The sequence below is a fragment of the Nannospalax galili genome, unplaced genomic scaffold, assembly GCF_000622305.1.
Source record: "Nannospalax galili isolate Female #2095 unplaced genomic scaffold, S.galili_v1.0 scaffold215, whole genome shotgun sequence".
In the NCBI taxonomy this organism is placed as follows: Eukaryota; Metazoa; Chordata; class Mammalia; order Rodentia; family Spalacidae; genus Nannospalax; species Nannospalax galili.
In genome coordinates this window covers 7,360,850-7,375,724 of record NW_008338533.1, presented here as the reverse complement: position 1 = coordinate 7,375,724, position 14,875 = coordinate 7,360,850, and the positions used below count along the sequence as shown (strand labels likewise).

General features: G+C 45.0%; 1 protein-coding gene and 1 pseudogene across 1 annotated transcript in view; one reads left to right on the top strand and one right to left on the bottom strand.

Annotated features, from left to right (window-relative positions):
- The window catches only part of Efhb (EF-hand domain family member B), a 73,082-nt gene that overhangs the window by 9,266 nt on the left and 48,941 nt on the right, over positions 1-14,875 (bottom strand). Inside the window, exons 10-13 of the mRNA XM_017798161.1 lie at positions 14,156-14,239; positions 12,905-12,972; positions 9,417-9,571; positions 3,070-3,277 (exon numbers count right to left, since the gene is read on the bottom strand). Of these exons, the coding sequence (XP_017653650.1) occupies positions 3,070-3,277; positions 9,417-9,571; positions 12,905-12,972; positions 14,156-14,239 (515 nt within the window). The remainder of the gene's footprint in view (positions 1-3,069; positions 3,278-9,416; positions 9,572-12,904; positions 12,973-14,155; positions 14,240-14,875) is intronic.
- LOC115070390 lies at positions 2,345-2,468 on the top strand (annotated as a pseudogene).

Genomic DNA, 14,875 nt, shown 5'->3' with positions numbered 1-14,875 from the left:
AAAGCTTTTTGAGAGACGATAATCATAGCATTACCTGTATTACTTTTAGAACATCTGGAAACAACCTAAATTTCAGAGTGAAGGGTTAGAATGCATAACCCATGAGGGAGTGTGAACGGAAAATGCAGCTAGACACAGCGTGGAGACTCTTCGCTCCAGAGAGCTTCGAAAGCTAAAGTTTGTGTTTGCTTCGCCTTTTTAAGCCAGGGTCTCACATAGCCTGGGGTAGCCTCAAATTCACTATATATCCGAGGATGACCCTTGAACCCCTCACCTGTCTGCATCTCATCGCCCAGGTGCTGGGATTACAGGTGTCCACCACCAGGCCTGGTTTGTCTGTCTGTCTGTTGAGAGAAGATCCCTATATATCCCTGGTTGACCTGAACTCACCATGTAGACCAAACTGGCCTCACACTTGCAGCCATCCCCCTGCCTCTGCCTCCCAAGTGCTGAGTTTAATGGTGTGCAGCACCACCGCAGTTCTGATGGTTAAATTTTAAAAAGCAGACAAAAATGGTACATTTATTGCTGTTGTACATACAGCTTGGGCAGAAGCCAGAACTGGGGCCTCTGCTATCCTTGTAGTATCCAGACACCTCAGAGCAACTCTGTGACAGAAAGGGAAGCAGAGAGAGAGAGAGAGAGAGAGAGAGAGAGAGAGAGAGAGAGAGAGAGAGAGCAGTTGCCTTGAAAGACTGTCTCCACTCTATCCAGGCCAAACCTGCTCTGGATAACCTGCTGTAGATCTGAGCGCTGGCGCAGGCATAGCAGCTGCAACATCTCTGTTGGGACAGAGACACAGCGCTGAGCACCGTCAGATCTGTCCCTTGTCCCAGAACTCAGAGAGCAGAATGAGGTTCTGGATGATGGTGACCCTCCCTCTACAACTCCACAAGATGTCCTGGAGAAATTTTAAAAAGAAGGCATTGGGGCTGGAGAGATGGCTCCATGGTTAAGGGCACTGGCTGTTCTTGCAGAGGACCCAGGTTCGAATCTCAGCACCCACATAGCAACTAACAACCGTCTGTAACTCCAACTCCAGGGGATCCAACACCTTCTTCTGTCCTCCAAAGGCACTGCATGACACAGGTGCACTTACCTACGCAGACTAACACTCACACACATAAAATAAAAAGAAATCAATCCAAAACAAAAGTTTTAAATAATAAATAAAAAGAAGCCATAAATAAAGTAATAAAAGCAAAAAATAAAAAGCTGTGCTTTCCCGCACCTCGTTGCGTCCGCCATCTCTGCTCTGTTAGGACCCTTGTGTACCCCAGTTCTGGCCAATGTGCAGAGAACAAGAGGCTGCAGAGTGCTGATCCCTGGGTAGGACGCCTACATGAAACTTCTGCCTCCCAAGGCTCAGGGGTCATTGCAGAAAGACGTAAGAGTCAGCGGAGGTGGATGACCTCAAGGAAACAGAGTTTTCCAGATAGGTGATCAGTTACTCATATGAACTCACAACAACATTGACAGCATAGACAAGTCCCAAGTAAGTCCAAGTTAGATAAAATCCCAGCATGGATGTGGGGAGGTAGGTAAGAAACCCCAACCCTCCATGAGGAACTACTGACACCCATGATGGCTGGGAAGGGGAGAGTCGGTCTCAATTAAAGGTTACACTCTCGGTAAGTTGACCTGGCTCCAGTGGATGGATCCACACTAAGGGCATTTGAGGACACAAACCTGACTCTATAGGCCTTAAACACACTGTGTGTGTGTGTGTGTATGCAAAACTTGGTGAGGGATATAAGGGGGGGTGCAGATACAGGAGGAGAAAATATATTTCATTTGCAAAAATTCAATTTAAAAAAAAAGAGCAGCTGAGCATTGTGGGTGCTTGTAATCCCAACACCCAAGAGTCTGAGGCAGGACATTTGCTTCTAGTTCAAGACCAACCCAGCCTACAAAGTGAGATCATGTCTTAAAACAAAACAAAACATACTGGAGAGATGCTCAGCAGTTAAGAGCACTGGCTGCTCTTGCAGGGGACCTGGGTTCGATTCCCAACACCCACATGGCGGCTAACAACCGTCCATAAGTCCAGTCCCAGGAGATCCGACACCCTCCTCTGACCTCCGTTGTCACTGCATGACATGGGTGCATTCATATACGTGCAGGCAATACACACATACACATAAAATAAAAATAATAAATAAAATATTTAAAAAGTAAGTGTCTAGAGAGGAAAAGAAAGAGGACTAGAGAGAATGGAATGGGGACGAGAAACAGTAACAGATAAATATGATCAAAATGCATTAATGTACATTTAGGAATGAAAGTCACTACTATGTATAATTAATCTATGCTAATAAAAAACCTTTCTAAAAGCTAAGTCTCCCTACAGTCATAACCAGGCTCCTCTCCTCACAGGCCCAGTGTGGAGTGACTTAACAGCAGCCCCCTTAGGACTGTACACAGCCTGTTGCTTCTAGGAGTTGCCCTGAGGGACCTTGGGAACAGCTTTCTCGTGGATATTCATGTCCCCAGTCTAGGCTCTAGACAGGTATGTAGGGTACCTCCAGAAAGCCCCTGGGCACAGTGGCCAGAGCTCACACTGACCAGGACACCACGTCCACACCAAGCTGTGACTGAGGCCCTGTTTGGCTCCAAGGTCAAGTTCCCCAACCACAGGAAGATCAAAGAAACAAGGCTTTATCAAGCTGAATGCAGATGAATTTAAAGACACGGAAGCTGAGAATCAGGCCATTTCCCCATGCCTGGGGGTCAAATATAGGTGTCGCCCCTGAACAACCGGCTGGCCCTGCATTGAGAGCTACCGCAGTGCTGAACACCCCTCCCCACTTATCGTGTCTGCTAATAAATCTTACATCTAATCAAAACAAAGCCTCTTTGTTGCCCTGTCCCTTGGTTGCCCTGTCCCTCCTCTACCCAGTTCCCTCTTCCCAGATATAATGAGTGTGACCAGATTCTTCCCTTCCATACACATTCCACATGCAAACAAATACATACACATATACTACAGCATTAAAGATAGCTGAGCTCCTAAAATATGAAAATGTAAAACTTCATTTAAGAATTCAGCAAACCTTCAAGAAGTAATACCTCTGATAACGACCCTCTTTTCATACTCTCTCAGAGGTACTTTGTCTTTCCAGCTAAGGAAATTGGCAAATTCCAGGTAGTTAAGCAGGCCATCGCGATCCACGTCACAGTAGTCGAGCAGCCGGTCCAGGAGCGTCTCGTCCAGGTGCAGGTTGGCCTGGTCACAAGCTTCTTGCAGCTCTTCTCTGTCTATCAGCCCATCTCCCTTCTGTTGGCCAGGAAGCAAAGAAAGAGAAAATGAGCTTGGTCCCCCAGAGCAAAGAAACAGCTCCAGCTCATGCATTCAAAGACCTCAACTTCCACACGTGAAATAGTACATTAGGCAGGATTTATTCTCACTGAATCAACCTGACAGGCACACTCTGTAATTCCAAACCCCAGCAGAGCAGGGCACAGCTTAAAACCTTTTTTAAATGTGCTAGAGTTTGAAGTCAGGGTCTTCACATGCTAAGCACATGCTGCACACTATGTGTACAGCCTCCGTTTACTTTAATCATATTATTTTGTTTGGGTTTTGCCTAAGGCCTCAAGTAGTCCAGGACACACTGAAACTTGACTCTTTAGCTGAGAACGACCTTAAACTCCTGATCCTCCTGCCTCTACCTCCCACTTGCTGGGATGGCAGGCTTGTGCTACCACACCCAGCTTAATCATATTTTTTAAACCACGTTGTTTACGTCCGGATGGAGCAGGTCTAACCATAATACATTCTTGAGATTTCATTTGAGCAATGTTGCATACAACTGACAGCTCATTACAATCTCCATGCTGACAGAATGTTTAATGCCTCCCTGGGCATTACGTGGTTCTCTGTATCACTGCTTATTAATGAGGAAAAATAGGGATGAAGTTGCAAAATACAGGGCGGGGGATTTGAAAACAGCTGCCTGGCTTTGTTTGATATCACTCCCACCAGCAAGACAGATGCTACCAACCCACCAAGTCCAGCCACATCTTAACCCTGTTAAGAGACATTCTGCCAGGGAGGGGAGACCACGTCTCCTTTCACAAGAGTGAAAGACAGAAGTGCCTACACTCAGCCTGCTGGGGGGAAGCTGGTGAGGGCTCTAGAGAGAAGTTGCCTGGTTTACTCGAGAGATAAGGGGCAGAGTACATAGCACTTGTTAAGCAAGAGTGTCAACAGCTAGGGCATCTTACCACTCAGTCCCTTCTGCCATCCATCCAAGAGACAACCTCAGACCCACTCAGAGATGATGCTGAAGAGCTGAGGCCTCTGTATGTGTGTGTGTGTCTCTGTCTGTCTCTGTATGTGTCTCTGTCTGTCTCTGTGTGTGTCTCTGTCTCTCTCTCTCTGTGTCTCATCTGTCTTGTGTGTCTCTGTCTCTCTGTCTCTCTCTGTCTCTGTGTCTCTGTCTCTGTCTATCTCTGCTTGTGTCTCATCTGTCGTGTGTGTGTGTGCGTGCGTGCGTGTGTGTGTGTGTGTGTGTGTGTGTGTGTGTGTATGTGGGATTGTGACAGTGGATTCTGGCTGTTATAACTAAGTAAGCATCAAGCTGGGATTAGCTCAGGGGTAGAGTCCCAGGCAAGTGTGAGACTCAGAGTTCCATCCTCAGCACTGAAAAAAAAATTAAAAAGACTAGAATATATAAGGAACATGTTGGTCCCTCAGAAGGATTTAGTGGAGAGAAACCTGCCAAGGGCAACTTCCCATGAATGAATCATTGAGTAGTGTTGGAGCTATAGCCTAAGTTGAATTTACAACTCTGTTAGCAGTAAGCCCCTATAGAAAAGACCCAGTGAGATAGACCAGTGGATTCAAGATAAATCACTACAGCCCTGGAAAAGTTTCCGAAGCCTTATGTTGAAACAGAATGAACTTAACATATATTACCTTGACAATGGAGTTACAAATGGCCTGCATTAATGTAGAGTCCTTTATAAAAGCCTCTACCTAGCCCAAGCCAACCCAAAACACAAACCTGATACCCAGGCTAAGCTAGATGCTGGCAATAACAATAACTTCACTGCCTAATTCAGGGCCTTTATGTGCTGGGAACATTGGTGGTTTGTTTTCATTGCATTGCATGACAGGATGAAACTCAAAACTGGCCACTGGGGGTTGTGGGAGAGACTAGCGCTCATGTAGCTCAGGCTGGTCTCAACTCATTATGTATTTGAGGGTGATTTAAAAGTTATCAGCTGACTTTCATTGCTAAGAACATGCTTCATGAATTGTAGGAATAATGAGAGTTAACAGCCAAAATCCCTAGCAGCAACTCCCAGTTTGGCAGAGCCATTGACCTTCTACCCCATCCTGGACTGTGTATGTTTAACAGCTGGCTCTGGGGTCAAAGAAGTTGTGGTTATTTGGGAGGGGGGCGTTGTTTGTTGTTTTGGTTTTGGTTTTCCAGACTCACCCAGAATGGCCTCTAGCATGACTCCTCCTGCCCCTCCCTTCCAATGCTGGGACTTGGGCCTGCAGGAGGCCTTCAGAAGGGCCTCCCTCATCTGTAAAAGTTGTACTGTCCATGGTGCACACATACTCATTGGGGCTCATCTATATCTTTCAGTGTGATGTCACCTGGCTTGCAAACTTCCTGAGACCCGCCCCACCCCCACATCTACTGACCACCATCAAGCAGCAGTACTAGCCCCCCGCATCTCCTGCTTTCTCAGCAAAACGCCCCCTAAAGGCGCTGAGTGCAACATCTTGCAGATGACGTTAACCCTCCGAAGGTGTGTCTGCATTACATGATTCTCAGTAATTTCCTCCCTGCTTAGTTTAATTTCATCATACGGAACGTGCCTTGCGGTTTACTCAGTCAGCAGCTACTGAGCTGACCCAGCGACCACCGCATCACAGTGAGCACCTCAAAGCCAAGCTCATGTGCCTGGCAGAGTTCCCTGTTCATGCTGCTACTAGGCAAGTTCTCTCGACACATTTGCAAGCTGCCTAGATTTGACTGAGCAGGAACTGGGAAGTAGCTCTCTCATACAGCACATGTGTGGCAGGTGTGAAGCCAAGGGTTTCATCCCACCACCACCCCTGCCACCAAAAAATAAGTCCTAACCCGTTTAAGCCAAGTGTCATAGTGCACACCTGTAATATCAGCACTTGGGAAATGGAGGCAGGAGGCTCAAGGCTAGCCTGTGCTACATGAAACTGTCTCGACTCTGTGTGTGTGTAAAATTTTAAATGTATTTTTTTTTAATGTGTGTATGTGTGTATTGCCTGCATGTAGGTAAGTGCACCCATGTCGTGCAATTCCCATGGAGGACAGAAGAGGCTGTCAGATCCCCTGGAACTGGAGTTACGGACAGTTGTTAGCTGCTATGTGGGTGCTGGGATTTGAACCCGGGTCTTCTGTGAGATCAGTCAGTGTTCTTAACCGCTGAGCCATCTCTCCAGCCCTAAATGTACTTATTTTAAGTTATATATTTACATTTTAAAAATCATCTTGAGATCAACTTCAAATACCTATTAGTTACATTAAAAGCCAGACAGCCAAATACATTTCTTAAATTGTCTTATTGAGAGAAATGTGGTTGAGTGGTAGCTCATAGATGTTTGGACCCTGTGTGATTAGAGGGTGGAGACAAAGATAAAACAGACCTTCCTGTGTAGCCCTGAACTGGCCTCAAACCCTTGATTCTTCTGCCTCAGCCTCTGGAAAACTGGAATTAAAGTCCATCACTACCATGCCCAGAGTTAGTACAAGTTTAATGGCTACAAGAAAGATAGATGATTGATAGATAGATGATTGATAGATGATAGAAAGATGATAGAAGATAGAGGATAGATAGAGATAGATAGATAGATAGATAGATGATTGATAGATGATAGAAGATAGATAGATGATAGATGATAGATAGATAGATATCTTAATTTTAGAAAATCAAATCACCAGATTTATGCTGTGGTTGGATATGATGATAGATAGATACATAGATAGATAGATGATAGATAGATAGATGATAGAGAGATGACAGAATGAGTATTTTGTTCATGCATACACGGGCATGTAATCCAAAAATCTAAAGACAAAACATCTAGGCCTAAATGACACATCCAGTGAGCAGTCAGTATTTTATTTCATGGAAGGTGAACTGTAACTTTTCAAGCATGTTCAGCAGGGGAAGAAAAGAGGGATATTTCTCTTTCCCTTTTTAAAATTTTTCTGCTCTTTTCTCTCCCATATCAAGACTGTGATATGGAGGGAGGCCTCAGTAGTAGAGCCCAGTACTGAAAGAGAGAGGCAGAGAGATTAATACAAGCCAGATGTGTAGGCCCCTGCCTATATTGAGGCAGGAAGATCAAGATCCAAGGCCAGCATGGGCTATTCTCTCCCATATCAAGACTGTGATATGGAGGGAGGCCTCAGTAGTAGAGCACAGTACTGAAAGAGAGTGGCAGAGAGATTAATACAAGCCAGATGTGTAGGCCTCTGCCTATATTGAGGCAGGAAGATCAAGATCCAAGGCCAGCATGGGCTGCACAGAGAGACCCTGTCTCTCTCTCTCTCTCTCTCTCTCTCTCTCTCTCTCTCTCTCTCACACACACACACACACACACACACACAACTATGTAACTTATAATTTGACATGATATGTGTATTTAAAGAATTACATAGTAGCTAGGCGTGGTGGTGCACACCTTTAATCCCAGCACTCGGGAGGCAGAGGCAGGCAGATAGTGGATCTCTGTGAGTTTGAGGCCAGCCTGGTCTACATGGTGAATTCCAGGGCAGCCAGGGATACACAGTCTCAAAAAAAAAATAAAAATTAAAGTTTGTTTTGTCTTCAGTTCTGGTCTTGGCACAAATGTGAGTCGGGCTTTATTTGTATCTCAGAGTGCCATGCTACAATACGGCATACTCAGGCCACCCTAAATAGTTTGTAATCATTTGTTGCAAACTTGTGACTGTCTCTATTAACTTTCTTCCATGTTAGTAATTTGTACAAGTTTTTTACAAATTTTGCTTTCGTTTGTTTGATTTTGGAAAGTTAAATTCACAATTAGAAAAAAAGACTGTGCTTTCAACCACATTACGACAAGCCTGCATTTGAATTAGGCTTCTCGGATGGTTTCTAGAGCTGCTAAAACAGCTCAGCTGATAGAGGCACTCACACACAGGCCAGACCACCTGAGCTCCATCCTGAATCCCACAGGAGGAAAAAAAAATTTAAGCCACTTAAGGTGATTTCTAGGCTACCTAGAAAACCAGTCTAATTGAGACATAAAAATGGGTAGTAGAAAATTCAGAGCAAAATAAGAGTGAAAACAGGAAAATGAACCATGGAATTCAAAAGCCTACAAAATACATGCTATGAAATCATGTTCCTAGACCTTTGTTTGTTGGTGTGTTTGTTTAATCAGCTCTGAGCTTCCTGGCAACCAAGGCAAAAAGCTATGCACAACCAAGCAAGTAGGAGCATAGCTTAGCGCAGGCCAGGTATTTAGCCCGTGTAAAGTCCGAGTTTCAGTCCCCAGCACCAAAAACTAAATGAACAAATTAAATTTAGAGCGGCTTAAAAATGAGCTGTCTTTGGCTAGGGATATAGCTCAGCTCAGATGATGGCGTGCTTGCCCAAGAGCCAGGACTTCCATCCCCAGCACATATAAACTAGGCATGGTGCTACGTAGACCCCTGTAATCCCAGCACTTGGGAGGTTGAAGTGGAGAGATCAGAAATTCCAGGTCATCCCCTGCTACTTAGGGGGTTGGAGGCCAGCCTGGGCTGTAAGAGACCCTGTCCCAGATTTTTTTAAAAAAATTAATCTTGCACTCTTAGGATGAACACCATTTCCTGCTCCCCAAGGGAACAGGAAAACCCGAGTTAGACCTAGGCTGAAGGTGCTACATGTAAACACTGAGATTTAAGCATAAGACTGTCAAGTGTCCCTCGGAGATGCCCAGAGCTGCACTTGTCCTTGCTCCAGGACCTGGGCTTTAAAAGTCCACAGGAAAGGATCGCATGCCTGTCTGTGCCTCAGGATCACCTCGACTGAAGTCCACAGCTCCTCACTATGTGGCCTGGGGTCGGCCTTGGAGTGAGCATTTCTAACAGGTCTCCAGGCCTCTGAGAGTGGGGAAGGAGCCACACTTTGACAGGCTCAAATCTACACCAGGGCTCAGCCTATCTTTCCTAAGGGCCAAGTGTTAAATATCAAACCATTACTATGACTCACTTCTGCTTATATGGAGGACAAATCTGCCAGAGACAATGCTTAAAACAGCACACAGATGTTTCAACTAAATTTTACTTACAAAGACAAGTGGCGGGCTGGATTTGACCCACAGGCCATAGTTTCTCGACCACCAGTCTGTACCAACCTGCTTGGACTTGCCTATATATCATAACCCAAAGCTCTACAGGACTACTGACCTTGTCATAGTGCCTGAAGGCCTCCAGCAAAGTGTCAAAGTGCTGGTGATTGAACTTCTTCAAGTGGTGGCGAGCAGCTGCAATCAGGGCCCGCTGTCGATCTGTCCCTCGAAGGCATTCACCTGAGGGTCTGTTGTGGATGAGGTCACCAGCTCCTATGGAAGAAAGAGTCTTTGATGCAGAGCGTGTCCATAGTGTGTCCATCTTGAGAAACAGACCTAGTCACCTCTATGTATGAAAACACAAAACAAAAAATATCTAGCTCTGACACCTCTCCCCATCTTTGGATTTTTGGGACAGGGTCTCACGTAGCCCAGGCTGGCCTCACTAAACTCACGGCATGACTATCTCAGCCTCCCAATGTGAGGATTACAGCTGTGGGCCACCATGCTCCACTCACTCTGACACTATTATGCAGAATATTTTTTGTGTATAAAACAGTACTTAAAGCAACAGATTTAAAAAGTTAATGATGGGGGCTGGAGAGATGGCACAGAGGTTAAGAACACTGGTTGTTCTTGCAGAAGACCCTGGTTCGAATCCCAGAACCCACATGGAAGCTAACAACTGTCTGTAACTCCAGTTCTAGGGGATCCGATGCCCTCTTCTGGCCTCCCCAGGTATTGCATGACACACTGTACGCACAGCATTCTATTGTCGTTCTCTTGGGGAGCAGAGGATGGTGTCCACCCTAAGACACACATACGGGCAAAACACTCATACACATAAAATAAAAATGAATAAAAATTTAAAGCTAGTGTTTCTAGAGTGGGGGGGTGGTTCGTGCACGTGAGTGTGCAGGTGTGTGCACATGTGTGTGTGCATGCAGAAGCCAGAGCAGGACTTGGGGTATTTCCTCTGTCATTTCCACCTTCTTTGAGGCAGGGTCTCTCACTGAACAGGAAGCTCATCTTTCCAGATAGGCTGACTGTCAGTGCTCTCTCAGGACCCACCTATGTCTGACGCCCAGCGCTGGAATTACAGGCATGCACAGCCATTTTGGGCTTTTCTACATAGGTGCTGAGGATTCGAACTCAGGTCCTCATGTTTGCACAGCAAGCACTCTTACCACTGCGCCCAGCCTACTCTCTGCTCAAGAAAGAAATCTACTCGGCATTGTGCATCATGCCTGCAAGCCTAGCACTCAGGAAGCTGCGTGAGGAAGATCATGAGTTCAGCCTGAGCTACACAGTTGTAGGCTAGCCTGGGATACATGGTAAGACCATATCTCAAAATACCAGGAAAAAAGAGAGAAAATAATTGATATACAGCCCAAACCTACAATTCTAGTAACTGATAGCGTATTCCTTCCCTTCTGATGTCTACCACTTTGTTTCTGCAGCGCTGAGGACTGCAGGAAGGGCCGGAGCATGTAGGCACGTGCTCTGCACTGAGCCATAGTCCCCACCCTGAAACGAAGACAATCCTAAGCATCCGTGGTGCACACAACTGCAATCCTAGCACTTGGGAGGCCAGACAGGAGGATGTCATGAGTTCAGTGGGCTACACAGTAGGACACGTCTCAAAAAAAACTGGGTATGTTGGCATGGTCCTGTAATCCCAGCAGCTGGAAGGTGAAGGCAGGAGGATCAGGAGTTCAAAGCCATCCCTGGCTACATAGTGACTTTTGAGGTCAGTCATGTGAAATCCTATCTCGATAACCAATTTTTAAAAACAAACACCTAATAACATATTTTCTGCTACCAATGGATTGGTTGATTGATTGACTGACTGGCTAAAGTGGTCTTAATCATGTGGTTGTAGGAAAGAATAATGTTATCTCTCCTCTCTCTCTCTCTCTCTCTCTCTCTCTCTCTCTCTCTCTCTCTCTCTCTCTCTCTCTCTCTCTCTCTCGCGCGCGCGCACGCGCCCGCGTGTGTGTGTGTGTGTGTGTGTGTGTGTGTGTGTGTGTGTGTGTTTGAGGACGTAGTTTAACAGTAAGGCACTTGCCGAGTACTGTGCAAAGCCCTTGCTGGGTTCAAAAAAAAGATTTTTAGACAGGGTCTCCCTCACTCTATTGCCCAGGACGTCCTAAACTTAAAACAATCCTCCTGCTTCACCCTCCCCAGTACTGAGATTACAGTATGAACCATCTTGCCTGGCTAGCTAGAGTGCTTTACAATTTTAATGTATTTACAGCTGGGTGTGGCAGCTCACACCTCTTATCCTAGCACTCGAGAGGACAAAACGGGATTGCAACAAGTGTTAGGCCAGAGTGAGCTACCAGTGAGACGTATCTCAAAAAACAACAGCAACAAAAGTAAACAGAAGTAAATGTGTTGCTGTGTGTGTGGTAGCGCACGCCTGTAATCCCAGAATTTGGGAGGCAGAGGCAAGGGGATTAGGAGTGGAGGAAAGGCCAGTCTCACCTTTACATAGCAAGTTCGAGGCCAGCCTGAGCCACAAGACCCTGCCTCAAAAACATCAGCAACACATACACACATACACACACACACACACACACACACACACACACACACACACAAACAGCTTGTGATTCTGCAGTTCTGGGGTGGGGCCTAATAGTCTGGCCTTGAATTTACTGAGGTCACCTTGCCTCTGCAGCCTGAGTGTAGGGATTGGGATTAAAGGTGTGCACCACTATACCCAGCTAAGTCTTCGTTTCTAAGCACCGTATCAAGAAGTGTTGACCTCAGTTTGAGTAGCAAGGGCCTGGAACAATAGGTTAACTGAAAAATTGCCTCATCTTACTTTGAATGTTTTAATATTTATTTTCTAAATAAAAGCCAATGCCTTGACCACACTTAAGGTATTAATTACAAGGCCTTTAAACTTCAAACATAATATGAAAACAATTCTTATATTATTTTTCTCATCAATGGTAGGGAAAAGCTTTCATGCTTTCATATTAGAAGGTTTGAGGTACAAAGTCAGTGGTAGAGTGCTATGCCTTACATGCACAGTGTCCTGGCCTCAACCCTCAGCAGCACAGGAAAACAATACATATATGATGGGTAGATGGATAGACTTATGGTGAATGTAATAGCATAACTTCATGGGGATTTTTTTTTTTTTCAATAGAAAACAGAAGTTTTACTCTACTACAAGAAACAGCAAGCTGGGCAGTCCAAGAATCCCACCTGCAGCCCTTTATGGGGATTTTGGGGGGTTAATAAAGGCATTTTAGGGGCTACAGAAATGGCTCATCAGTTAAGAGCGCCTGTTCACACCTGCCTGTAACTCCAGCTCCAGGGGATGCGACACTGTCCTCTTAGACTCTGCTGACATTGGCACTCACACATGTACGTATCAGTGCCCCTACATACACATAATTAAAAGTAACATATATTTTTTAAATAAAGGCTTGAGGGTTAAAGGAAAAAAAGAAATAAACCAGGGGAGACAAGAAAAAAAAGACTCAGAAAGGAAGGCACATCCCAGACATGGTGCGGGACTCTCTGAGAGTCGCACTCTTTGAGGATTTGTGACAGCGCTTGTTTGTTTGTCCAGAAAGTTTGCACATTTACCATATTCCTCAGGCTGGAGACATGCTCCAAATGTGTGGTCTGGGGGGACGTTCATCGTTTCTGCAATGCTGTCAGAGAGAACAAAGCCTTCACTTAGAACACCCACCACATGGTATCACTTAGGCCCTATGTAGCCCAGGCCTGCTCCCATAGATAGAGAATCTAGATTTCCCCATAAGATCCTCTGTCTGACAGGCCATGTGCATTGACAATAGATGAACGCTTCCACTGTGGACCAAGTCCAGAGAAGGGAAATGCCTTCCAAGCAACAACGCCAAAATGATTACTTTTCTGACATCCCAGAAATAAAGCTTAACACAAAATTCTCCTTCCCTCTTATCCAAAGGTTTGCTCCATATTTAAGAGCTCACTGCTCTTAAACTGCTTTCTTGGAAACTCAAATTCTATAAGAATAACAGTATTCCACCACCAACAATAGGGGAATCATTTTCTGATTTAACAAATACAACTTAGTAGAACACAAACCAACATTTTAGGGTTTGTTTTGTTTTATTGTCTTTGAGACAGGGTCTTCCTGCAGCCCCAGCTGGCCTGAACTTGCTATGTAGACCAGGCTGGCCTCAAACTCACAGAGATCCGCCTGCCTCTGCCTCCCGAGTGCTGGGACTAAAGGTATGGACTACCACGCCTGGCTTTTTTTTTTTTTTTAACGTGAATGAGTGTTTTGCCTTACATGTATGTAAGTGCACCCGTGTCATGCAATGCCCAAGGAGGTCAGAAGAGAATGTCAGATTCCCTGGAACTCAAGCTCCAGATGGATGTTAGCCGCCATGTGGGTGCTGGGAATCAAACCTGAACCTGGGTTCTCTGCAAAAGCAGCCAGTGGTCTTAACTGCTGAGCCATCTCTCCAGGCCCCATTTTGGGTTTTTAGTCAGGATCTCATGTAGCCTGTGTTGCCTTCCAACTTGAAAATGTAGCTGAGGATGACCTAGAATTCCTGATCCTCTAACCTCAACCTCCCAAGTACTAAGATCACAAATATATGCCATCAAGCCCACCCACCCAACCACTTTTTAAATTTGATACAGCCAGGCATGGTGGCGCACACCTTTAATCCCAGCACTCAGGAGGGAGAGGCAGGTGGATCTCTGTGAGTTTGAGGCCAGGCTGGTCTACAGAGTCAGCTTGAGATTATGCAGTGAGATGCCCCTCTAATTAATTAATTAAATAAACAAATAATTAAATTTGATGCAAAGACACTAGCAATATGAAGTTAATCATGAACTTACGGATCTAAAACTTTTCCAAGTTTATGTTGAAACTTTTCTTTGAAGTCATCGACTCTCTTGGATACAATTTTAGCTCCTTTTTTCCTACAAAATTAAAAAGAAAATTATCAGGTATCTTTATTATTTAAAGTATTGACTATAAGCTGGACGTGGTGGTACACAGGCACTCCAGGCCAGCCAGGACTATAGAGTGAGACCCTGTCTCAAAAAGCCAAAAGTACACATGTAATAAAAAATAAAAAGTATCGTAGTGTTACTCCACCTTCAGTGAACAAATCTAGTTTCAAAAGAAATCCCATGTTTAATAGCAAGCTGTATATGTTGAGTTTTCTATGACATACTCTATATAAAAAATAGAGCAGTAAAGATTACAGTGGTAGACCTGTTGCCTAGCATGCCTGTCTCAAAAAGCCAAAAGTACACATGTAATAAAAAATAAAAAGTATCGTAGTGTTACTCCACCTTCAGTGAACAAATCTAGTTTCAAAAGAAATCCCATGTTTAATAGCAAGCTGTATATGTTGAGTTTTCTATGACATACTCTATATAAAAAATAGAGCAGTAAAGATTACAGTGGTAGACCTGTTGCCTAGCATGCATGAGGCTCTGGATTCAATCCCAGCCTTGAAAGAGAAGGGGGGGAGGAGGAGGAGGGGGAGGGGGAGGAGGACTTTGGCAATTTTGTAGCTCATGGCCCTCTCCTGATCATCAGATACTATA